Source organism: Trichechus manatus, unplaced genomic scaffold (assembly GCF_000243295.1).
Source record: "Trichechus manatus latirostris isolate Lorelei unplaced genomic scaffold, TriManLat1.0 scaffold00113, whole genome shotgun sequence".
Lineage (NCBI taxonomy): Eukaryota > Metazoa > Chordata > Mammalia > Sirenia > Trichechidae > Trichechus > Trichechus manatus.
This window is the reverse complement of record NW_004444049.1, coordinates 4,685,060-4,710,818: the sequence shown is the minus strand read 5'-3', so window position 1 is coordinate 4,710,818 and position 25,759 is coordinate 4,685,060. Positions and strand designations below refer to the sequence as shown.

The following is a 25,759-nucleotide window of genomic DNA, read 5'->3' as shown; positions in this document are numbered from 1 at the left end:
CTTGACGGCAACTGGTTATTTTGTATGTGTGAGCATTACATGGCTCACACCTGTCCCATAACCCACTCTTCACGCAGCAGCTAAAAACATAAATTGGGACCACGTGTACGCTGTGATGTCCCAGCCAGATGCCCTTTCAGTCATGGACTTGGTGTCCAGCTGCTGGGAGTGCTGCCCTCAGCTGTCAGTCCCTGGGACTGCCCTGGCTGAGAGTCATGCCCCCATCTTCAGGCAGCTGCGTCTAATGACAATCTGAAAGGTCATCCAGCGTCAGAGCTCGCTGCAGGGCTGTGGATTGCGCACTGGGACTGCAGCACAGCTCAGCTCGCCCCCGCCCGGTCCTGCTTTCTTCCCTACTCTTCCTCAAGTATCCATCCCAAGAGCCCTCCCTGACAGACGCCCTGCTCACGTTCTCCATCTGGGTTGGCCTCCGGGGAACCTACGCCATGACAGAGCACGTCAGCCTCCTGCGCTTAGAATAAAATCACGACCTTTAAGCTGCCCGTGAGCTGGACCCGTTGTCCTGTCTGAACTTATCTCCTCTTCTCTCCGCATCCCTCACTACGCTCCTGCCGCCGTGACCCTCTTTCCAGCAACTAGCAACAATATTAGTTGTTGCACAGGTTGTTGTGAAGAACAAGAGCGAACGCCTGTCAAGCCCTCACAGCAGGACCTGGCACGCAGTGCCAAAAACAAAAACCAATCCCGTTGCTATAGAGTCGGTTCTGACTCACGGTGACCCTGCGTGTTACAGAGTAGAACTGCTGAGAGGGTTTCTAGGTTGTTATCTTTACAAAAGCAGATGGCCAGGCCTTTGTCCCTCGGAGCCTCAGGGTAGGTTAGCAGCCAAGTGAAAGCCATTTGTGACACCCAGGGACCTTTGGCGCGCAGTAAACCTTTCAAAATGGGAGTTGCTGTCATTATTATGACATGAATCATTCACACTTGTTAGGAGTTTCCACTGAATTGTTTACAGAGCCCAAGTGGGTCAGAGTGGGTGTGGACCTTTGAGATGTTCCACACCATCTCCTCGTTTTCAGACATAAACCAGAGCCTGAGAGAAGGGATTTGGCCACGATCCTAAATGGCAGACCTAGAACTAAGGTTTGGGTCAGCTGCTTTCAAGGCAGCTTGGTCCAGTGGGAAGAACGTGAGCACTTAGATTCAGGGGATCCTTGTGAGCCCTGGAAGGAGTGCTGATGGCACAGTGGTTAAAGCATTTGACTGCTAACCAAAAGGTCTGTAGTTCAAACCTACCAGTCACTTCTTGGAGAAAGCTGTGATTGTCTGCTTCTGTAAAGATCACAGCCTTGGAAATCCTATGGGGCAGTTCTACTCTGTCTTATAGGGTCACTATGAGTAGGAATTGACTTGATGGCAAAGGGTTTGATTTGTTTTTTTGGTGAGCATTAGGAGACCCTGGGTGGTGTAAAGGTTAATACACTTGCTGCTAACTGAAAGGTCGGAGGTTCGAGTCCACCACCTAGAGGTGCCTTGGAAGAAAGGCCTGGTGATCTACTTCTGAAAAATCAACCACTGAAAACCCTATGGAGTACAGTTCTACTCTGATACACATGAGGTCGCCGTGAGTCAGAGTCAGCTCAATGTAACTGTTTTTTTTTTTGTGTGTGTGAGCATTAAGTGAGAGAATGTGTGGGACATTCCCTACCTGGCACAGTGACTTTCTCTGTACCAGCGAACAGGTCAGAAGTTCGAGTCCACTCAGAGGCGCCTTGGAAGAAAGGCCTGGCGATCTACTGAAAACTCAAACCTTTCTCTGTGCTAGAAAATCTGGCTGATCTCCTCTAGTTACAGGTAATAATAAGAGAAGGAAAGCCAAAAATTCGATAATTCTCAGCTTCTTCCCGTGGGTCTCCACAGGGCAGACTTATTTTCCATACTTTACAATGAGAACCAGCACAGCGACTAACCGTGTGGACTTCGAGCCAGACCACCAGGGTCTGAACGCAGACTCAGTCACTTACTAGCTGTGTGGCCTTGGGCAAGTTACATACCCACTCTGTTTCTCAGTTTTCTCATCTGCATCCTGGGATAAGAATAGTACCTACCTCATAGTATTGCCATGTGGATGAAATTAATTACTGCATGGGACGTGTTTAGGACAGAACCTGACACTGTCGAGTCGATTCCGACTCACAGCGATCCCTGTGACAGAGCAGAACTGCCCCATAGGGTTTCCTAGGCTGTCATCTTTACAGGAGCAGATCGCCAGGTCTTTTCTCCTGCAGAGCCACTGGTAGGTTCCAACCGCTGACATATTGCTTAGCTGCCGAGCGCTTAACCATTGCGCCACTGGGGCTCCTTACCCACTCTATAGGTGTTAGCTAATATTATTAAAAGTTCCTTTTCAAATCCGTTTAAAAAATGAGTCAATTTAAAGAAAAATGTTTAGTAAATGATAGTACAAGGAAAAGATGGGCCAAACGCGGAAACTCTGGGGCCAAGAAGAGCGGGGCCTGTGGGCTTGCTGGCTTAGTGGTGTCCGGAGACCCCTGGGCTCAAATCCGTCCCCACCAGCGTCTGGGCACCCTTTGGCAAAGAGAGATTTAGCTTCTCACAGTTTAGGAGGCTAGAAGTCTGCATTCAGGGCGCCGGCTTTAGGGGAAGTCCTCCTGTCACTGTTGGCTCTCCTCAGCTTGTTTGTGGGTTCCTTGGAGATCTCCTGTGGTGTGGCGTCTAGCTTCCCCTCAACTGTGCATTCTTGCTGCTTACTTAATCTGCTCTTGTATCTCAAAAGAGAATGACTTAAGACTCACCCTGCTCTACACTAGCGGGAGCAGGGCAGAGGCTGGGCTGGCCCACGAGGCCCAAGTGGGTGAGTGGCCTGCGGGCACCGCGGAGAAGCCGTCCTGATCAAAGAACTGTATCCTGAGTCATTCCTGATCCTGAATTTTAACCTGTGACTTCCCTAATAATCCCCATAATCCTGGGGGAAAAGAAAGACTTACCCTACACTAATACCGCCTCATTAACGTAGCAGAGAAAACACATTCTCAACAGAGATTATAACCACAGGTATTGCGGTGGTGTGCCATGGAGTCTGTTCCCAGGCTGTAAGTCTTTACAGGAGCAGATAGCCAGGTCTTCTCTGGTGAGTTTGAACCACTGACATTTTGGTTAGCAGCTGAGTGCTTAACAACTGCGCCACCAAGGCTCCTTTAATCACAGGTATCCAGTTGCCGTAGAGTCGATTCCAACTCATAGTGACCCTATTGCACAGAGTAGAATTGCCCCATAGGGTTTCCAAGGAGTGGCTGGTGGATTCGAACTGCCGACGTTTTGGTTAGCAGCTGAGCTCTTAACTACTGTGCCACTAGGTCTCCAACCACAGGTATAGGAGTTAAGATTTACGACATATTTTTTGGGGACACAATTCAATCCATAACACTGCTCCTCCTGCCCGTGCCACCCCAGCTGTCTAGCCCCCTGACCCAGCATGGCCTGCTGCCCCTACCCCACCCTCACTTCTGCCTCTGCTCCCATCTCTGCTTTTTCTTTTACTTTAAAAAAAAAAAAAAGAGTAAATTGGGTCCCGCGGGCTTTTTCAGGGGTTTCATGGGGCCAAAACAATTTTCTGAATCCTGCTAAGCCTTTGTTTGCTGTTTTGACCCTTGCTGTATCCTGAGTGCAGAGTGTTTTCCAGCGCCTGCGTGAGGACTGATATTGCAGCAGATTGCACAGGAGAACAGATACTAGCATCCAGGCATCTTCTACGAAGCCAGACTTTAAAGAGATTCACAAAAATGTGATTCACGACAATGCTACTCTTCTCGATAGACTTTTTTTTTTTGGAAAACATACTTATTTCTCATAAAAATATGTTATCTCTATTACTGATGAGAAGCCCTGGAGGCACAGTGGCTAAGAGCTCGGCTGTTAACCAAAAGGTTGGCAGTTCGAATCCACCAGTCGCTCCTTGGAAACCCTACAGGGCAGTTCTATTCTGTCCTATAGGGTCGCTATGAGTCGGAATTGACTCGACGGCAACAGGTTTGGTTCAATCTGGATTAGTGATGAAGATAAAAAAGTAGAGGCTTCAGTATGGATTATATCTCAAGATAAAGAGAACAAAAATCCTCGCAACTGGACCAATAAGCAACATCATGATAAATGGAGAAAAGATTGAAGTTGTCAAGGTCCCTTTACTTGGATCCACAATCAACGCCCATGGAAGCAGCAGTCAGGAAATCAAACGACGTATTGCATTGGGCAAATCTGCTGCAAAAGACCTCTTTAAAGTGTTAAAAAAGCAAAGATGTCACTTTAAGGACTAAGGTGCACCTGACCCAAGCCATGGTGTTTTCAATCGCCTCATATGCATGTGAAAGCTGGACCATGAATAAGGAAGACTGAAGAAGAATTGATTCCTTGGAATGATGGTGGTGGTGAAGAATATTGAATATACCATGAACTGCCAGAACCAACAACTCTGTCTTAGAAGTATAGCCAGGGTGCTCCTTAGAAGCGAGGATGGCGAGACCAGTCCCTGGAGAAGAACATCATGCTTGGTAAAGTACAGGGTCAGTGAAAAAGAAGAAGACCCTCAACGAGATGGATTGACACAGTGGCTGCAACAATGGGCTCAAGTATAACAACAATCGCGAGAATGGTGCAGGACTGGGCAGTGTTTCTTTCAGTTGTACATACGGTCATTATGAGTCAGGACTGGCTCAATGGCACCTCACAATGATTATCCTGGAGTCTGGTTTCACCGGAGGGAGGTGACAATGTCTACTCCTTTGCAAGATTGTTGTGGGGATTAGGAGGAATAATATCTTTAAAGTGCTTTAGCATGATGTCTGGCAAATAGTTGGTTCTTAGCACATTTGAGTTTGCTGGGATGGGACCAGGAGCCTCCGGCTGCAGGGAGGGTTGGCATGGGGCAGGGGCCCCCACTACAGCCAGACACCCAGAAAAGAGATATGAAATCCCCAGACCTGGGTTTAAGTCATGGCTCCACCTTTTCAAGGCAAGTTACTTGGCCTCTCCTGTTATCAGTTGGATGATCATTAAATGCACTTTGTAATTAAAACAAAACAAAGCAAAAAACCCAAACCTGTTGCTGTTGAGTCAACTCCAACTCATGGAGACCCCATGTGTCACGAAGTAGAACTCCATAGGGTTTTCCTGGCTGTAATCTTTACAGAAACATCTCGCCACGTCTTTTTTCTGGGGCACTGCTGGGTGGGTTCGAACTGACAACCTTTAGATTAGCAGCCGAGTGCAAACTGTTTGTACCACCCACGGACTCCAGATGAACATTTGTTATTGTTATTACATTCACCAAACTCCTAAATAGGACCAGCAACGGGGGATCTCACAGCCATGGGATGTGGGTCTGGAACTTTGGAAAAGATTGTCCCAGGCCTACAGATTTCAACATCCGGAAACGGGGCCGGAAGGCAGGGCCAGGACCCACTAAGGCTTCCCTTGCAGAGCCTGTCCTGAGCTTTATGATGTCCTTTCGTGCCACCTCTGAGGCCCAGATGCTCCAACTGGGTCTCTGTGTCTCCCTTCCCATCTCTGTGCACTAACCCCATCCAAAACTGTTAACGAGGGGGTTCCCATGGACTAATTCACAGTGAGGTTCTGTTTCCTAAAGCCTGTTTACCAGGAATATTAATGCCTCTGAAGGAATAAAAGGGTTCTTTGGCCAAAGTTAAATAGGTTTATTTTTTTGCAAGATCTATCAGAGCTTTCAATATGCTAATATGCACTGTGAATCTCTGAAGGGATGCAAGAATGAAGTAAGCAATGTTTCCCAAAGGTATTTCACCATGCAACCCTTTTTCTAGGACGATTACCCAGGATTTGCTTACCATGCAACACACTTTGGGAAATGATGCACGAAGTGTCCTGTCTTATTCCTCTTGAGTGTCTGCTTTTTAAAGGGGCTGATGCTGTACCACATAGGCCAGCAAACCACAGCCCGTGGGCCAAATCTCGCCGTCTGTTTTTGTAAATAAAGTTTTATCGGAACACAGCCATGCCCATTTGCTTTATATATTGCCTATTATTGCTTTTGAACTACAATAGCAAAGTTGACTCTGTGACAGAGACTATACTGTCCACAAAGCCTAAAATATTTACTATCTGGCCTTTTATAGTAAAAGTTTGCTGACCCTTGCTGTGGTATTTCTCACCTGAGTTATGTGTAACTTCTGGAGAATGCAGCAGTATCCCAGGAGCGAGACAATGAAGCCACAATCTGAATGGTAAATACGGCATGTCTGCCTGGAGGACCAGCTTAACTCAAATATAAGTAATCTCATGCGTTATTTTTACATTAAAACAAACATTATAGAGTGTAAATTTTGCGCCAAACCAAAAAAAACCAAAGCCCTTGCCATCGAGTTGATTCCGACTCACAGCGACCCCATAGGACAGAGTTGAACTGCCCCATGGGGTTTCCAAGGAGCGGCTGGCAGATTTGAACTGCTGACCTTTTGGTTAGAAGCAGTAGCTCTTAACCACTGTGCCAACTAGGGCTAAAAAAAACCAACTAGACTTTAAATAAAGAAATTTCTCAGGCCTTTCAGGCTAGCATCGCTTCTACTGTACTCCCTATGCCCCAACCGCTCTATTGCTGACCAAGATGCTTGTTTATGTTCCCCCATTCTAAGTGGCACCTCGCAGGGAAAGTTTGAGAAGCACTGTTTTATCGGGAAAGCAGAAAAGAAACCTGAAGAAGGGACAGTTATACACTAGCAAATGGCGAGTGAAGGAGATCTTTGGAAAAGGAGTCCTCTCTGAGGCTCTCATGCTGCCTGTGCAGGCATGGTCGTGTCTGAGAGCTCTCTTACTACATGTTACACGTGCAGGCTTTGAGATCAGACAGACCTGGCCTTGGGTCCTGGCTCTCCCTATTCACTACCTTTATGACTCGGGTTAAGTTACTTAACCTTTCTGAGCCTTCATTGCCTCAGCTATAAACATAATACACACTTCACAAGCTGGTTGTGAAGAGTTTAAGAAATAATGCAGGGAAAGTGTTCCACACGTGGTAAGAACTTAGCGTTAACTACTAACATGTTAGCTAAATTTCCTGAATATATAAAGAGCTCTGAGAAATCAAGAAAATAAAAGTCAAACCCAATTGAAAAGTGGGAGAAAGGCATGGATAGTTTACAGAAGAGAAAACACCAATAGCTTTTAAATATATGAAAGACACACCTTCATGCGTGAGAGAAATGAGAATCACAACTCAAATGAGATTCCATTGTTCACCCACCAGGTTGACAGAGATCAAACAATTTGATAACATACTCTATGCAGTGTCGATGAGAATGCAAATTGTGACAACCTTTGTGGAAAGCAACTGGTAATGTCTATCGAAATTACAAATGCTTATACCTAACTGTTCCACTTCCAGGAGTTCTAAATTATATATATAGTTACACATGCTAAGTGAATGATCAAGGATTTTTTTAGAGCACTGGTTTTGTTTATAAATGTTCAACAATAAGGGACTGCTTAAATAAAATGTAAATACACACAGTAAAATACTACATAGCTGTCAAAAAGAATAAACCCCGTATGATATTGAATGAGTCTGAGACACATAAGGCAAAAAAAAAGCAAGGTGCCACACAAGGGGTACGGTGTATTCCCACTGGTGTAGTTATAAATATATGCACAGAAAATATATTCACATGTGCTCATATATGCAGAGACTGTCTCTGGAATAATTCATACAATGGCGTGAGGTCTTGCATCACCTAACCTGCCCCTTGGTACCCTGACGCCTCTGACTCAATTCTCCCCTTCACTTCCTTCCACCCACACTGGCCACCTTGCTGTTGCTCGATCTCCCCAGGCACACTCCTGACTTAGGACTTTGCACTGGCTGTTCCCTCTGTGTGAAAAGCTGTTCTCCCAGATTTCCACAGGGCTCACCTGTTCCCCTCCTTCAAACCTTTGCTCAAATCTCATGTTCCCAGTGAGGCCCATCCTGAGCACTAATTAAAACGACAGCCCCCACCCCCTGACTCCCTCTTACCCTACTCTTTTTTTCCCACAATCCTTATCACCTTCTAACATTCTATGACTCAATGTGCTTAGGCACTATGCTTATGTAAACTCTACAAAGAGTAGGGATCTTTGTTGTGTTCCCTGATATAGACCGAGCATCTAACACCTAGTAGATATTCAATAAATATTTGCTGAATAAGGGAATAAATGGAAAGATATATAAAAAAAAAACTAGTCACAGCTGTGATCCCTGGGGACGGGAACTGAGATACTAGAGACAGGGGTGGGAAGGAGACTTACTTTTCGGTACATACCCTTGTGTATTTTGTACCATGTGTTTGTATTAACTGGTAAAATTTTTATTAAAAAAACGTTTAGCTCTATCAACAGCACGTGAGAACTGGCAGAAGTAACAACCCGGACCCAACCACTTCGTCTGACACGTGATGACCCAGGTGCAGAGAAGTTAGGTAACTTGCCCAAAGTCACAGCCAGGGTTTAAACCTACATCTACTGACTCCAGGGCCCTCTCTGTTAGCCTCTTGATCTGGGGCTCTAATCAGCCAATTTAATGTCATGTGATAGGAATGCTGAGCTTCATTGTCCCACCCGACATGTCCCATCACCAGGAACTCCAAGGGATGATCTATCTCAGTTCTTTTGGTACATAAGATTTCAGCTATATCGTGCATAGCTTGATATCAATGCGAACACTAGGGCCCAGGGACTCTTTTATGAGAACTTCATTGTCAATACCAAGTCTGGAAGCACAGTGTTTCTGAAGCCCACGCTCTCAGGTGTAGACACCCATATTTCTTCTTCCAAAGCAGTCAAGAAGTCCAGATGAGCGGCTGGCTGTCTAGGGGTCGGGGAGGGATGTGAGGGTACTTGGCTGGGTCAAAGGGTAATGGGAGTGTTCCCGGGAGCTACTAAATGTTGGCTGCTCAGCCTCCCGGACTGGGCTGTCTGGGTGTGGGAGGCCCTCTGGGTCCGGACCAGGTGGTGGACCCGCCGCCGCTGCTGCAACCAGTACAGCATCTCAATTTTGTCACGCTTCATCTTATCCAGATAGCGCCGCCCCCTGAAGGTCACTGGCTCGTCAAAGATTGACTCGATCTCCTCTAGGAGGGAAACCAAGGACGTTTCCACTTGATTGAGCTTCCTCTGCAGATGGCTGCGGATCTGATTCTCCTCCAGCAGACAACTCAGGCCCATGTCAGGCTTCTGGAAGAAGCGACTGGGGTTGGAGGCTTGCCGCTCAAACCACTCCAGTCTCGCCAGCAGGATCTCCCGCAGCTGAATGGGCTGCAGGGCCTGCTCCCAGGCACTCATGACTGCAGGCAGCTGCGTCAGACGGGCGCTGGAGCTGTACTTGATGGCCATGTCCAGCCGGTCCTTGTAGGGGACCTCAAGCAAGAACCACAGCCGCTCCAGACGCTTCTGCAGGCTCTGGATTTTGTGGCATTCGCCCAGGAGGTCAAGCCTTGCAGTTCCCAGGCCGTACTGCAGCACTATGTTGCAATCCCACTCACCCGGCACAAAGTCCCAGGGCTCTTCCTCTTCTGGCAAGGGTGGAGGGTGCTGAAGCTCCAGGGACTCCCTGACAGGGACCACCAGCTCCATGGGAACCTCCTCCTCATACATATGGAAGATGACATGGAGGAAGTCCGTCTCCTGGGTGGTGAGGTACTTGAAGTAGTCCTCCTTGGACAGGTTGGTTTTCCACCAGCGCATCCATGAGGTCTTGTTGGACCGCCAGTCCCAGCTTTTGTAGGCATAAAATGACGTGAGGGAGGACGCCTTGTCGGCGTTGGAGAGTAACCTGTTGGCTCCTTGGGAGTGAAGATTCGCCAGCTCAGGGTTGATGATGCGATTCTGTTTTTCTTGACGGAGGAAGGCTGAGGACAGGAAGGTTGACCAGTCTTTACCTGCTGCAGGCTCAACCAGGGGCCCCTGGTCAAAACGGAGGTGGTTAGTAGAGACACGGCTCATCAACTCCTTGTAGACCTCTCGGGTGCTACTGCCGGCGAAGTGGTTGCGATCCATCTCTTCAACAAGTTTGGGGTCCAGTTCACCAGCCAGGTGGTTGTACAGGACTCCAACCCCCTCCACGTGGAAGGAGTCCACGAAATTTCTGTCCGAGACTCGCACAGCAGCTGCCTCGACCACTAGCTGACTTCTTAGCTTCAGAGTTACAGTCACTGGCTGTGGGTGTAGTGGCGGGGCTTTGTGGGGTTGGTGGTCCTGCTGACTGAAGGCTTCTTCCTCCTCCAGGGCCTTCAACATCCTCTGCAGCTTCCTGAGGCGGTGCCCTGTGGCCGGTCGGTGGGTCAGGGCTGCCAGGAGTGGGGGCAGGTCTGAGTCCCGCGGTAGGTAGCGAGGCCACTGAAATTTGCGTGTCTTCATCATCTGCTTCAGATCCTCAGTCACAGTGTTCCCTGCCAGCTCTGGCTTGCTCTCTGCAACCAGGACCAGTGGCGTTAAGGTGCGAGGGGGGAGTGGGAGAAGGCCCAGCTCATCTGCCAGCTTCCAGCCCTCACGCAGAGAGGGCATGGACCGGCAGCTCCCGAGCTGGGAGTAGACTGAGAACTGGGTGGAAGGGGCAGCCCAGCTGGTGGGAGCCACCATGTAGCTAGGCTGTGGCTCAGTCTGTGAGGAAATTAAGTCCATGTCTTCTTTCTTTGGCGTGGAGGGCAGCCAGAGGAGAATCCTTCTCTTCAGCTGGGGCATGGCCTTCAATTCTTTCAGAGCATCCACTCCTGGTTCGCTGAGAAACTCTGAAGGGCGGCTGAGGTGGACGAGGTAGTTCAGGGTGAGGCTGGAGCATGGCACGTGGGCGAAGCCGGTGCTGTGAGGCCAAGGGATAGGGCAGAGCTTGAAAGCCTGCATGGGGCTGGGGTGGCTCAGCTCCTTCACGCCGCCGCGGGCTCGATCTACCCTCAGCACGGCCTGAAAGTCGGCGAGCAGGCAACGGTAAACATCAGGGCTGGTGAGGAAAAGCGTGCAGTCCCTGGCCAGGCTGGCGGCCAAGCGGGTGAGGGTGGCTGGTTCGGTAAAGACGCCTCTGGGAGCGGACAGGGTCACCAGCAGGTGCAGATAGCGTAAGAAGAGCTGCTCGCTGCTCAGCAGCACGTGGGCCTCAAGCCGCTCCCGCAGCTTCTGGTTGTTCCGGCGGCTCAGACCGGGCTCGGCGGGAGGCTCCTGCCAGCTGCACTTCAGCTCGTCCAGGATGACCTGCGTGAGGCGGAGACGGCCCTCCGGAGACACCCGCGCCGACAACCCGCTGCGGGCCAGCCGCTCGGCTACCTGGCTACACAGCGACGCCACCGTCAGCTGTGTGGGCTGCAGCGCTTCCGGCATCCCGACCTTCTGCGGGAGGCGCTTCTTAGTCTCTGGGGGCGTCGCCCTGCGGGGGAAAAGCGACAGCGGCTGCAACAACTGGTGGTAAAACCGCTGGAGCTCGGGCTGCAGCTTCCGAGGCTCCATCTTGGCACCGGCGGAGCCCACTGCCCGTCCGCACAGTTGCTAAGCCGTTACTAAGGCAACCAGGAGGCAGGCGGCCCCAGTGCGCCTGCGCAGCCCTCGCGCGTCGCCCCAGGTACATGGGGGGGGGGGAGGGAGGCCTTGCGTGCGCACGCAGTAGGGGGCGGAGCGAAGGGTGGCTTCCGCGACTCCGCGGCCCTGCGACGCTGCTGGGAGTTGCGCTTCAGTACCAGAGCGCATCTCATCCTGCAGCCGGTGGCAGGGTCTAGGATGTCTTCGGCTTCAGGAGACAACGGGACCTCCTGCACGGTGAGAGTCGAGGCCTCGAGTGGGAGCCTCGCGGGACAGGGAACTTTGTCTGTTGGGGTGATCGTTAACTAGCCTGGGACCGGGGGTGATCTTGAGATGCGAGGGTAGCAGGACCCCTGGCGTGAGTGCTGGGGCATGGGACTACGGTCCTGGAATGATGATGAGTGATCATGAAGAGGGCGCTTGAGGAAGGGTCACGTGGGGCGTGACTCCCAGGTCTTTGGGGTGGTCATAGGGGAGGTGGTGAAACAGGGTCAGGCAGCCTCCGTCCCCAGCTCTCATAGGCCTGTCCCTGCCGCCCCTGCAGCTGGAGTTCGCCGTGCAAATGACCTGTCAGAGCTGCGTGGATGCGGTTCGCAAGTCCCTGCAAGGGGTGGCAGGTAAGAGCCATGTAAAGTTTTCTATGGACAGCTGTTCCGAGGCTTCTGGGAGAGGCTAGGCAAATCTCTTCCACCACCCCGACTCGTATGTTACAGATGAAGCCGAAACGGAGACTCAGCGGAAGGAATATTCTCAGAATCACACAGCTACCCAGAGGCAGAGTCTAGAGTCCAGGTTTCAGCCGTGTACCTGCTGAATGACTAGATGAACTGGCTACAGCTGTGTGTCCTGGCTGAACCTCAGGTGTCCTGGAGCGAGGAGCTAGGCTGAACGTAGCCCCTCCTACGGAGGGAGTTCCCTGGAAAACAGTTCTTGCTTGGGAAACAGCAATATCTTGACAAAGCAAACAGCAGCTCTGGCCGTGTACCATCTTATGCAGCTCCTGGTTCCTGAAAGTCAGCTGGTCTGGAGGTGACCTGGCACAGTTGGAGAGGTCTGAGATGGCAGAGCCACCCGCACTGGGCTGGGAATGGGCTTCCATTGATTCTGCTCAATGTTCATCCAGTCATTCAGCAGGTACCCAGCCTTGCTTGTGGACCAGGCCCTGGGGGCTTTAGGAAGATGGTTGCCAGTGTATCAGGCATAGCCCTTGCCCTCAGATAAAGATGAGCATGCAAACATTGCCTTTGACATTCACAGAAAGCTTCATAGAAGAGCTGTGTAGGGGAGGGAATGAAATGAGATGGGCTGTGAAGCTGGGACAGTAGTGACACTGGACCCTACAGGACAGCAGTGTGTCGTAGTGATTAGAGGTATGTGCTCTGGAGCCAGACCATTTGGGTTCACATCTCCTCTTTGCTGCTTCGTAGCACGGTGTCCTATGCAAGTTACTTTTTGTGCTTCTGTTTCTTCGACTTTTAAACAGGGATGATAATAGAACCTATCTGGAGGGCTTTGTGAAGAGGAAATTAGTGAAGACATGTAAAGCACTTTAGAAAAGCCTCTGGCATGTGAGAGCCCAATAAATCTCAGATATTATGAGAGGAAGGGTGGTTTAGTCATCTAGTGCTGCTGTTACAGAAATACTACAAGTGGGTGGCTTTAACAAACAAATTTATTTTCTCACAGTTTCGGAAGCTAGAAGTACAAATTCAGGGCACTGGCTCTAGGGGAAGGCTTTGTCTCTGTGCTGGGAAAGGCCCCTGTCTCTTTAGCTTGCTTCATGGTTCCCTGGCGATCGCCATGTGGCTTGGCATCTATCTTCTCCCATCTCTGCTTCCTTAATCTACTCCTTTTATGTTTTGCAAGAGATTGACTCAAAATACACTCTACACTAATCCTGCCTCATTAACATAACAAAGACAATCCATTCCCAAATGGGATTATAACCAGACACATAGAGGTTAGGATTTACAACATATATTTCTGGGGGACACAATTCAGTCCATAACACAGGGTTTACAGGGAGTGATCTGGTTGAGGGGAGGTGTAGGAGACAGACCTTGAAGTGAGGTTTGCTTAGACTATGTTTAGGGTTTTGGAGTTAGAGTCTGGTGGAGTTCGAGCCATTCCACTGATGTGTGGAGTGTTCTGACCAAAGCTTTCTCAGGATGTAAGGCCTTCCACTTCCTGTAAAGCTTTCTCGCTAAGAGAGCTGACAGCTAGACTTTCTGTCAGACACAGGGCAATTTTCAGCCCTCAGCAGGCTTCTCAGGCACCAGATAACGACTATATGACTGTGCATTATCTGGTCTAGATAGCTGGAACAGCTTGGCTTTCTCATGGGCTGGGCAGGAAAGTTGTCGTTTCCCAGAATGCATAGAGAACGAGGGCTGCCCTATCTGGGAGGCCTGGGGTTTTGGGGAAACAGGCTCTGATCTTCTTCCACAGGTAAGTGGGAGGAGCACCAGGCCAAGGCTCACCTCCTGGAGTTCCCTGTGGCTCCTGCTCAGCCACACTCGGGGTTCATCAGCTGCTGCTTGGCTGGGGAGCCAGCCTTCTTGGTCAGACTCAGCTCAAGAGTTGTGGAGGTGCATACTTGCAAGGAGCTTCCAGCCCTCCCACTTTGGGAGCAGAGAATCAGCTCACCTCTCCCCAGACCAAGCAAGAACTTCCTTTGTGGGCTCCTTGATGCCTCTGTTGGCCCCCCAATAGCTTTTCCAAATAAAAGCCAGACTGATTTTTTAAATTATAAGTCAGATAATGTCATTCTAGGAGGACAGAGGAGGGGGATCCCAGCCCAGCCTGGGGGCTCCTTCTCAGGGTGGGCAGAGTGTTTGGGTTAAGGGCTTGGACTCTCGAGTGAGGCTGCCTGGGCTTGGATTCCAGTTCCACAACTTATTACAATGTGACTTTGAGCAAGTTTCTTAAATCTCTGTGGCCTCAGTTTCCTCTTCTGTAAAATAGGGATAATACTACTCAACTCACAGGGTTCCTCTGAGTTTCAAATGAATGAATATAGATGTCTTAGGCTAAGTTTTCTAGAAAAGCCAAAGCAGTGAAGCATATATGTATTTATCTCAAGGAAATGGCTCACGTGGTTGTAGAAAGGCTGGCAAGTCTCAAGTCCATGGGTCAGGCATCAGGCTGGAAGCTTCTCCTGACTCACATGGTTGCAGAGGCTGATGAACCCAGATTGGTAGGTCAGACAACAGGCTGCTGGCCCACGGGGCTGTGGAAGCTGGCAAATCAGGTCAGACAGCAGGTTGCTGGCTTGCAGGGCTGCGGAATCTGGCAAATCCCAGAATCAGCAGGTCAGACAGCAGGCTGTTGGCTCAGGTCCCAAGAACTAGAGGTCAGATGATGACAAGCTGGATGTAGGATCCAGAGTGAGAGAGAGCTTTGCCAGAGCATTCATATATATTGGATGTAGGCCACACTCAAGGAAACTCCCCTTACTAGAGCAAGGTGGTGACTTGAGTAAGGCTGTGACTTGAGTCATGCCCTTTAGGAAGGAAGTGACTCATGATAAACCTTACACTAATCCTGCCGCATCAACACATAAAGGTTTAGGATTTACAACACATAATTACACGATACCACAAAATGGAGGACAGTTACATCATATCACAAAATGGGGGACAATTACATCAGATCACAAAACGGAGGATAATTACATCAGATCACGAAAATAGAGAACAATTACACAATACTGGGAATCATGGCCTAGCCAAGTTGACACATAACATTAACCATCATGACAGGTAAAGCACTTAGAAGAGGGCCTGGCCCACAGTGTGTGCTCCACGCTCATTACCTGTTGTGTTAATAGTAATAGTCCCTCCCCTTTTTTGGTAACAGCTTTATTGATATAAAATGCATGTACCATACAATTCACCCATTTAAGTATACGATTCAGTGGTCTTAGTATATTCACAGTTATGCAAGCATTACCACAGTTAATTTTAGAACATTTTTATCACCTCAGAAGGAAACTCCATATCCTTAAACCATCACTCCAGCCTCACCCTCCTAGCCCTAGCCAACCACTAATCAATCTACTTTCTGTTTCTATGATTTACCTATTCCGGACATTTCCTTTAAATGGAATCTACAATGTACAGTCTTTTGTATCTGGCTTCTTCCACTTAACAATGTTTTCTAGGCTCATCCGTGTTGTAGTATGCATCAGAACTTCAGTTCTACTTATGGATGAAATAATATTCCGTTGTATGCCCTGGTGGTGCAAACGGTTAAGCACTCGGCTGCTGGCCCAAAAGTTGGCAGTTCAAACCCACCCAGCAGCTTTTCAGGAGAAAGACCTGGTGATTTCCTCTCGTAAAGTTTACAGCCTAGAAAACACTATGGGGTAGTTCTACTCTGTCACTTGGGGTCACTGTGAGTCAGAATTGACTCAGCAGCACACAACAACAACACAACATGCATATACCGCATTTTGTGTATCCACCCATCACCCGATGGGCATTTGGATTGTTTCTGCCTTTTGGCTGTCATGAAGAATGCAACTTCAAAAGTTATGAACACCAATGACAGCCCCCCAAAAAAGTGTGTGGTTACATATGTATGTAGATGTTTATATATGTGTATGGGTATATATATATGTGTGCATGCGTATACATACGTTTGTTGTTACATGTATAGGTGTATGTATATGCAGGTATGTGTGTGCATGCATGTATATTCATATATATAATAAACCACATAGGGGACACAGTTACAGATACTTCTTAGACGTTACCAAACACCTCATGAATTTGGTAGTCTGGGTTTGAAGGCTTAGGACCATAGTCTTATGTGACAACTGGGTCCATTGGTATAATATAGCTCATAAAATTAATGTTCTACATCCTAGTCTGGTGAGTAGTGTCTGGGGTCTTAAAAGCTTGCGAGTGGCCATCTAAGATACAACCATTGGTCTGTACTCATCTGGAGCAAAAGAGAAGGAAGGAAACCAAAGACTCAGAGGAGAAACTAATCTACCGGACTAATAGCCTACATGAACCACGGCCTCATCCACCCTGAGACCAGAAGAACTAGATGGTGCCTAGCTACTGCTAACAACCGTTCTGATCAGAGCCACAATCAATGAATCCTGGTAGAATGGCAGAAGAATGTGGAACAGAACTCAGTTTTTTTTAAAGTCCAGACTTACTGGACTGGTTAAGCCTGGGGAATCCTGAAGACTGTAGCCCTGAGATACCCTTTAAATCTTGAACGGAAACTATCACCTGCCATTACCTTTTAGCTAAATAACAGAGTGGGTCATAAAATAAAGAATAAAACTGGTGAATACTGTGCTTCTTCAAAAAAAGTCATCTATATGAGACTAAATGGTCAACAATCACTCAAAGAAAAGATGAGAAGGTAAGGGCACAGGGGAACAAGATTACTGGAAATGGAACAACCAGATAGAATGAATGAGAATGTTGAGACACTGTGAAAAATGTAACCAGTGCCACTGATTAATTGGTGTAGAAATTGTTAAATGAGAACCTAATTTGCTGTGTAAACTCTCACTGAAAACACAATAAAATATTATTTAAAAAAAAAAAAGTTATGAACAATGCCTGGCACGTGATAAGGACTCACAACAGTCCAAGGAGGGAGGTGGTGTTATCCTCACTTTATATGTAAAGAAAGGCTCCGAGAGGTTAAGGGACTTACCCAAGGCTACCCAGGTAGAAGGCATGCAAGTCAGCACCTGAGAGCCCTGTTTCCTGCCTTGCCTCCTGCCACGGGAAGGTTGGTAGAGGGAGGGTGGGAACTGCGGTCTGTTTCTCTCTTCTCTGCCCCCAGCACAGGGCTGCCCCGCCCCTCTGCAGCCCTCTGCCTTCTCTCCTCCCAGGTGTCCAGGGCGTGGAGGTGCAGTTGGAGAACCAGATGGTCCTGGTACACACCACCCTGCCCAGCCCGAAAGTGCAGGCCCTCCTAGAGAGCACAGGGCGGCAGGCAGCACTCAAGGGCATGGGCACTAGCCTATTACGTGAGTGACCACTATGGCTTTCGCCTCGGCCAGTCGGGGAGGGAAGTGGCCTGGATCTGGGGCCAGTCTGGCTGTGAGGACAAATTTTGGGCTCTGGGATGGAATGGCTTTGGGGAAGGTATGAAGGTATGTGGGGCTCTTGCCATGCTCTTCCCAAGGCGATGAAGGGTTGGGGCTGGGTGAGCAAGTGAGCCAGCCAGATGTCTGATAACCTTGCAGAGAATCTGGGAGCAGCAGTGGCCATTCTTGCGGGGGTTGGCCCCGTGCAGGGAGTGGTACGCTTCCTACAGCTGAGCCCCGAGCGCTGCCTCATCGAGGGGACCATTGACGGCCTGGAGCCTGGCCCACATGGCCTCCATGTCCATCAGTATGGGGACCTGACCAGGAACTGCGCCAGGTGAGTGGTCTGGAATCTCCCCTGTGGCACCTAGACATATAACAGAGAGTTGGGATTTGAACCAGTATCTGATCCTGAAGCCCCTGCTCGTACCCACATTACTGCCTCAGAGATGGAAGGCAACTCCTGGACACGGGAAGCAGGGGGGCTGTCACATTACTAGTTGTTGACTCATCTGTGTCTTCGCTTGGACCAGAAACTTCTTGAGGGTAGAAACCATGTCTGATTCATCTCCATGCCTCTGCCTAAAGCCCAGCACAGAGTGGGCCTGTTTGTTGGATGGATGGATGGATGGATGGATAATGGAAGGAAGGGAGGGAAGGAGGAAGGAGGGAGGGAGGAAGGGAAGAAGGAAGGAAGGAACCAACCTAGTTCAGGCCTTAAATAAACTCAACTGGCCTGTGAAATGCTAGTTCCCTGCCCATCTGGTACCTTCTCTTCTTAGCTGTGGGGACCACTTTAACCCTGATGGAATGTCTCATGGGGGCCCCCAGGACGCTAACCGGGTAAGTGTCAGCCTGGGCTGGGCTTGGGCCAGAGAGAACCCAGGGTCCCAGAGGCAGGTCAGGCTGCTCTTGGAGCCTTAAAGTATGATTACTTTTTGGCCTTATTTTGTTCAGCTTAGAAACGTTTATTGACACTTTCTGTGATCCAGACCCTGGGGATACAACGTGGCCCAGTGCCTGCCCTCCAGGAGCTCATAGTCTAGTGGGGAGACCACCAAGAATCCTGGGTGGCAGTGCAGTGAGATAACCCTTGCAGGAGGCTGAAGAGGCCCCGAGCCCAGCGCAAACCCCTGCCCCCGCCTCAGGGCAGGGAAGTGGGAGAAAGCTTCACGAGAAGGAAGGTATGGGAGTTAAAAGTTTTTGCTAAACTCCAGAGGCTGTCCCTGAGGTTACAGTCCCTGGACCTGGAATTTCATTTTTCACCAGAGAATCGGTCCGTCTTCAGTGAGCCTTGTTCTGCCTCAGTGATTTTGGCCTCATCTGAGTACTTCTTGTTCTGTTAGTTACTCAGTATTTTTATTTAACTTGACTACTTATTTTATCTTTCTGTTTATTATTATTTTATCATGGAAAGTTTCGAACATATTCCAAACTAGTGTCGTGAAGCCCCATGCCCCCATCATCCCGTTTCAACAGTTACCAGTCAATCCTGTTTCAGTTACACCCCCACCACTTCTCCACCAGTATTTTGAAGCAAATCAGACATCATTTCATGTAATTAAGTAGGTTTATTTTTAAAAAGAAACTTGATATTACCACAGAAAAGGGAAAACCAGTACTTCTAGCCATAGGAGGAAGGTAATTGTAAAAATAAATCAATGAAGCCCTGCTGGTGCAGTGGTTAGGTGCTTGGCTGCTAACCAATGGTTGGTGGTTCGAACTCAGCAACCACTCCACAGGAGAAAGATGTGGCAGTCTGCTTCTGTAAAGACTACAGCCTTGGAAACCACATGGGGCAGTTCTGCTCTGCCCTGTAGGGCCACTGTGAGTAGGAATTGACTCAAAAGCGATGGGTTTTTTAATGTCCTCCACAAAGAGCCCTGGTGGCGCAACAGTTAAGTGCTCTGCTGCTAACCGAAGGTTGGCGGTTGGAACTCATCTAGCAGCTCTGCGGGAGAAAAGACCTGGCAGTCTGCTTCCGTAAAGATTACAGCCTAGGAAATTCTGTGGGGGGTGTTCTGCTCTGTCACATGGGGTCACTATGAGTTGGAATCGACTCAACGGCACCCAGTAACAACGGTGTCTGTCCTCAGTGAGATGGATTGACACAATAGTTGCAACAATGGGCTCAGACGTACCAACAATTCAACAATTGTGAGGGTGGCGCCAGGCTGGGCAATGTTTTGTTCTGTTGTATATGACAAGGTTGCCACAAGTTGGAGCCGACTCCACAGCAACTAACAGCAATGCCCTGTCTATACAAAACCTAATATCCTGCCCTCCGCTCCAGTGGTAACCGTTCACCCTGCACTCGGAGACGGTATCAGGGCAGGTTCTTCGTAATCCTGGGAAACCAGTGTCTCCTCTCTGTGTTCTCCCAGGTCTCATAGTTGAAGCAAACCCAGCTTCAGGGTCTGTCTCCTACACGTTCCTCCAACCAGGTCACCCCTGTAAGCCCTTCCTCTCATAATACCCGAGATTTATTGGGCTCTCACATGCCAGAGGCTTTTCTAAAGTGCTTTACATGTCTTCACTAATTTCCTCTTCACAAAGTCCTCCAGATAGGTTCTATTATCATCCCCGTTTAAAAGTCGAAGAAACAGAGGCACAAAAAGTAACTTGCATAGGACACCGTGCTATGAAGTGGCAAAGAGGAGATGTGAACCCAAACGGCCTGGCTCCAGAGCGCATACCTCTAACCGCTATGACACTGCTGTCCCTTAGAGGCCAGTGTCACCACTGTCCCAGCTTCACAGCCCATCTCATTTCATTCCCTCTCCACACTGCTCTTCTTTGAAGCTTTCTGTGAATGTCAGAGGCAATGTCTGCATGCTCATCTTTACCTGAGGGCAAGGGCTGTGCCTGATAACCCCGGCAACCATCTTCCTAAAGCCCCCAGGGCCTGGTCTGCAAGCAAGGCTGGGTACCCGCTGAATGACCAGATGAACATTGAGCAGAATCAAAGGAAGCCCATTCCCAGCCCAGTGCGGGTGGCTCTGCCATCTCAGACCTCTCCAACTGTGCCAGGTCACCTCCAGACCAGCTTGTTTCTATTTTCTGTCTTGATGAAAGTTTGCCACAAAATTATGATAGGCGCCTCTTAATTCTTTCCCAGATTCTTGATTCACGTAACTGTTTTCTTTGGACTTTTGACAGCTCTGTGACATTTTTAATGGGCAAACGTTTTTGGTTGCCCTCTCTGGGATGTTGGAGAGGCATTTCTGTGGGGCCCAGTTGGCAGTGCCATGCTCATGCGGAGTGCATTGGTGATTTATTGCTGCAAATCCAACTGCTCCTACATGTAGGGGCTTAAAGCAACAAACGTTTATTACCTCACGGTTGCCTCTGTGGGCCTGCAGTCGGGGCCTGGCTTGCCTGGGGTCTCTGGCTTAGGGTTCTCTAATCTCAAGGCTGCAGTCAAGTGTCGGCCAGGCTGTGGTCATCTCAGGGCTCCGCGGGGGTAGTTTTCGTCCAGCTCACTCGCGTGGCTGTTGGCTGGCCTCGGTCCTCACTGGCTGTTGGCCAGACACCCGTTCTCTGTCGCGTGGGCCTCTCCCTAGGGCCGCTCACCACGGCAGCTGGCCTCTGTCAGAGCCAGTGAGTAAGAGCGGCCATCCAGGAGTGAAGCCACACTCTTCGTGTTACCTAATCTCCACAGTGACACTAGGTCCACCCTGCAGGCAAAGGGAGGGGATTACACAGGGTGTGCATATGGGAAAAGAAGCACTGGTGGCTCAGTGGTTAAGCCCTCAGCTGCTAACCGAATGGACGGTTATTAAGCGCTCGGCTGCTAACTGGAAGGTTGGCGGTTTGAACCCACCAGTCACTCTGTGGGAGAAAGATGTGGCAGTCTGCTTCTGTAAAGATTACAGCCTTGGAAACCCTATGGGGCAGCTCTACCCTGTCCTTTAGGGTCACTGTGAGTCAATTGACTAGACAGCAATGGGTTTGGTTTTGGTTTGGAATATGGGGAGGAGGAGGTGGCAATCTTAGAGACTGTCTACCTCATTGAGCTCGAAAGATGAGTGGGAGTTAGGCAGGTGAAGAGGGTGGGAGTAGAATGGCAGCCCTGGCCGAGGAAGCTATGTAGGCAGAGCCCTCGAGGCTTGAAACAGCGAGTAGTGGGAAATAGAAGCCCAGTGTCTTATGAAATGATGACATGGAGGTGTCTAACAGGCAGGAGACCTCCCTCGTGACCTGGGGCAGGGAATCCAAGGGGACTGGAGTCAGCTGCTGTATTGGGCCCAAGCCCTTGATATAGACAGGGGAGGAATTGAGCCAGTAGGTGAGCAGACAAGGCTGCTGTGATGACTAGTAGGTTCCTTTTGGATTGTAGCTTCTGGTTTTGCCCGGGTGGAAATGAACTCAGCGTGGGAATTTCCACCCAAGCTTGGATGCCTGTCTCTAGGAGGTCTTGAAGCTTTCTTTCCTCCTCCCCGCCCCACAAGCCTTTCCCTTCGGACACTATACTAGAGGGATTGCTTGAAAGCCTAGTGATCATGCCGTACCCCTACCTGAAACCCTCCGTGGCTCCTCAGTGCCCGAGGGCACAGGCATCTCCAGGTGACAGAGCCCCCCCTGGCCCAGTCCACCTGCCTCTGTGCTGAGGGGAGGCGTGGAACGGCTGCCGCTCCCGACCCTGCTACTCGGTCATCCTCCGAGCCACACTGCCAGGCTCCCTCAGCCCAGCCCTGGAAATGCCCGTCAAGCCTCTGTTTCACTTCCCCATCTTGATCTGTTGAAGCCCCCAACGCGGAGCATAACAAGACGTGCCAGGTGCAAGCTGCAGACGTCCCTTTGGAAGTCAAGATAAGGTGGCGTTGGCACTTCTCACTGCTTGTCAGCCCAGGCACAGTGGTCTGCTTTTTGGCTTAGCGGCAAGCTTGTGTGGGCCGGCCACATTTGCACAGGAGCTTGCATCTGTCCAAAGTGTCAGGTTGGGGACAATTTATTTGCACAGCTGTGGGTCTCAGTCCTGTCACCAGAACACAGAACACGTGCTAGTTGCTGCACCCGCCCCTTGTTTCATAGTAACTAGTCGCTTCCATGTCTGCTCCCCACCATGTTGTGAGGTCCTTGAGGACAGTGACCATACGTCTTGCCTCACCCCCCCGCCCCAGTGCCTTGTTGTCGTTGTTGTATGCCATTGAGTCGGTTCCGACTCACAGCGACCCTAGAAGACAGAGTAGAACTGCCCCATAGGGTTTCTTAGGCCGTAATCTTTATGGAGTAAGGAGCCCTGGTGGTGCAGTGGTTAAGCACTCAGCTGCTAACTGAAAGGTCAGTGGTTTGAACCCACCAGCTGCTCTGCAGGGGAAAGATGTGGTAGTCTGCTTCCATAAGGATTACAGCCTTGGTACAGTGGTCTCTATTTACCTGGAGCAACAGAGGAAGGAGAGTCAGGAATAGGAGGGGGTATGGAATGTGTGGGTAATTGCCTCCATGAACAGCTTCCTCCTTTGCCATGAGACCAGAAGAACTAGATGGTACCTGGCTACCATTACTGAACATTTTGATCAAAGATTCCATAGAAGGCTCCTGATCAAAAGGGGAAAATGCAGAACAGACTTTATGGAGCCATGGAGGGTGGATGAACCCCTGAAACTATTGCCCTGAGATAATCTTTAAACCTTAAACCAAAAATATCCCCTAAAGTCCTCTTGAAACGGAACAATAGTTTAGCTTAACTGGTAAAAAAAAAAAAAGGTCTGCCTTGAGGGTTATGCTATCTATATGGGATCAAATTGCTGGCAGCAATTTGAAAGATTAGATAGGAACCTCAGGGGATAGTCAGTTTATGTTAATGAGGGAGGAACAACTCAGAAAAGGAGGGTGAGAATGGTTGCACAACTCAAAGAACGTAATCCATGTCACTAAATTGTACATGTAGAAACTGTTAAATTGGTATATGTTTTGCTGTGTATATTCTCAACAACCAAATAAAATTTAGGGAAAAAAAAAGATTACAGCCTTGGATAACGTATGGGGCAGTCCTACGCTGTCCTATAGGGTCGATATGAGTCAGAATCGACTCAATAACAATGGATTAATCTTTACAGGAGCAGATTGCCAGGTCTTTTCTCCCATGGAGTGGCTGGAGGGTTCGAACCACTGACTTTTCAGTTAGTAGGCGAGTGGTTAACCACCGGGCCACCAGGACTCCTTCCCCAGTGCCTAGCAGAGTGTTTTTACATAGGAGGTGCTCGGGAGATGTGCGATGGCATTTTGTATTGCCGTCAAGGGGAAGGTGGGCAGAGCCAGCTATGGGGTAGGACAGGCCCCTTGTCCCCTGTGTTCTCTCTGTGCCTCAAGGGTGGGAGTCCGGGAGATGATGCTGGTTGCATCTGATAGTCAGGAAAGCCAACCTTGGCCAACTTAAGCCTAAGAGAATTTACTGGCTGACTTCCAGGGGCTCACAGAGCCAACAGGAGGCTGGAGATCTGGCTTCAAGAGAAGCAGGAACAGAACTCACTCTGAGGCTGGGAAGAGGGTCGAGCAGCACCCTCATAGCAGGAATAGTCTGGTCTGATGGGGGGGACTCTCAGGTGCTGTGTTTAGCTCCCTGTCATTCTGCCCGGGGAGGGTGTATCCAGTTGCCTGCCTTGAGTCCTGGGCCACCTGTTGATCCTACCAGTCTATGCCCTCAGGGGGACTGGTACTTTTTGGAAGGGGAGGAAGGGGAATCAGATACTGGGAAGCCAGGAGACAGCAGCTGTGCCCCGCCTGACCCTGCCCCACTGGGTCCCATTCCAGCACCGCGGAGACCTGGGGAACGTCCTTGCTGACGCTGACGGCCGAGTTGTCTTCAGGATGGAGGATGAGAAGCTGAAGGTACCGTGGGAAGGAAGGTGGGAGCCCTTCCTACAAGCCCACCTGTCTGAGGCGTTGCTTCCCTCTCAAAGGTGTGGGACGTGATTGGCCGCAGCCTGGTTATTGACGAGGGAGAGGATGACCTGGGCCGCGGTAGCCACCCCTTATCCAAGGTCACCGGGAACTCGGGCAAGAGGTGAGCGATGCACCCCCGCGAGAGGCTGTGCTCTGCCTGCACGCTGGGAGCCCTGAGGGGCCCGGACAAGTCACCCGTGACCGCACGTTCTCCGGCAGGTTGGCCTGTGGCATCATCGCACGCTCTGCTGGCCTGTTCCAGAACCCCAAGCAGATCTGCACCTGTGACGGCCTCACCATCTGGGAGGAGCGGGACCGGCCCATCTCTGGGGAGGGCCGAAAGCAGCCAGCCCAGCCCCCTGCCCACCTCTGAGCCCCGGGCCTCAGCGTTGGGTCTATTCCTGTCGCTTCCCAGCTGAGCAGCCTCCATTTCCAGAAGGAGCCGAGGGAGGTCTTGCTTGCCCAGCCCTGGGAGAGCTAGGGTGCAGGGGGGTGGGGGTTGCTGTAATGTTCCTGTGGCAAATTAAAGCTTTGTTTTCATGTGGGACTTTGTGTGTTGTCACTGCCTCAGTGTCCCTTAATGGGTGTCTCTGCCTCTGCCCGCCACATCTAGGGCCACCGCTGGGCTTTGGAGCCAAACAAACCTGATTCAAATCCGCACGCCCCCTGAGGGCCCGTCAGCCTCTCCGTGAAGGGTCACAGCAGTCACATGTCTGTGCCCTGACCCCCTCCTCACTAGGGCTGATTGGAGCCAAATCGGACACCTGACCCTCGCTGGCCAACCAGTCCTTTCCCTGAGAGATTAGAGCACATCTTCTTCCTGTGGCTGGACTGTAACGAGGGAATATGGTGTCAGTCTACTGGTGCTGTAACTGAAATACTACACGTGGGGGGCTTTAACAAACAGAAACTTATTTTCTCACAGTTTAGGAGGCTAGAAGTCCGAATTCAGGGAAAGGCTCGCTCTCTGTCAGCTCTGGGGGAAGGTCCTTATCTCTTTTCAGTTTCTGTTCCTTGGCGATGTTCACGTGGCTTGGCATCTGTCTGCCCCGTCTGTGCTTCCTTGCATGTGTATCTAATCTGTTCTTTTTATATCTTAAAAGTGACTGGGTTTGAGACACAGCCTACACTGGTACAGCCTCATTAATATAACAAAATTCTATTCCCAAATGGGGGTATATCCACAGATATAGCGGCTGGTATTCCAACACAGAATTTAGGGGTGACACGATTCAGTCCATAACATATGGGGACTGTGGGTGG

The 25,759-nt window shown here is 49.9% G+C and overlaps 2 protein-coding genes across 2 annotated transcripts; one reads left to right on the top strand and one right to left on the bottom strand.

Annotated features, from left to right (window-relative positions):
* Positions 1-8,889: 8,889 nt before the first annotated feature.
* On the bottom strand, positions 8,890-11,478 carry CCDC87 (coiled-coil domain containing 87). Its single transcript, XM_004383900.1, has one exon. The coding sequence runs from the start codon at positions 11,476-11,478 to the stop codon at positions 8,890-8,892; it is 2,589 nt and encodes an 862-aa protein (XP_004383957.1).
* A 203-nt stretch (positions 11,479-11,681) lies between these two features.
* CCS (copper chaperone for superoxide dismutase) lies at positions 11,682-25,037 on the top strand. The gene is made up of 8 exons (XM_004383687.2): positions 11,682-11,784; positions 12,092-12,164; positions 17,411-17,548; positions 17,768-17,945; positions 18,391-18,451; positions 24,365-24,442; positions 24,514-24,617; positions 24,716-25,037. Exons 1-8 carry the CDS (start codon positions 11,746-11,748, stop codon positions 24,867-24,869), a joined length of 825 nt encoding a protein of 274 aa, XP_004383744.1. The 5' UTR covers positions 11,682-11,745; the 3' UTR covers positions 24,870-25,037.
* The last annotated feature ends 722 nt before the right edge of the window (positions 25,038-25,759 follow it).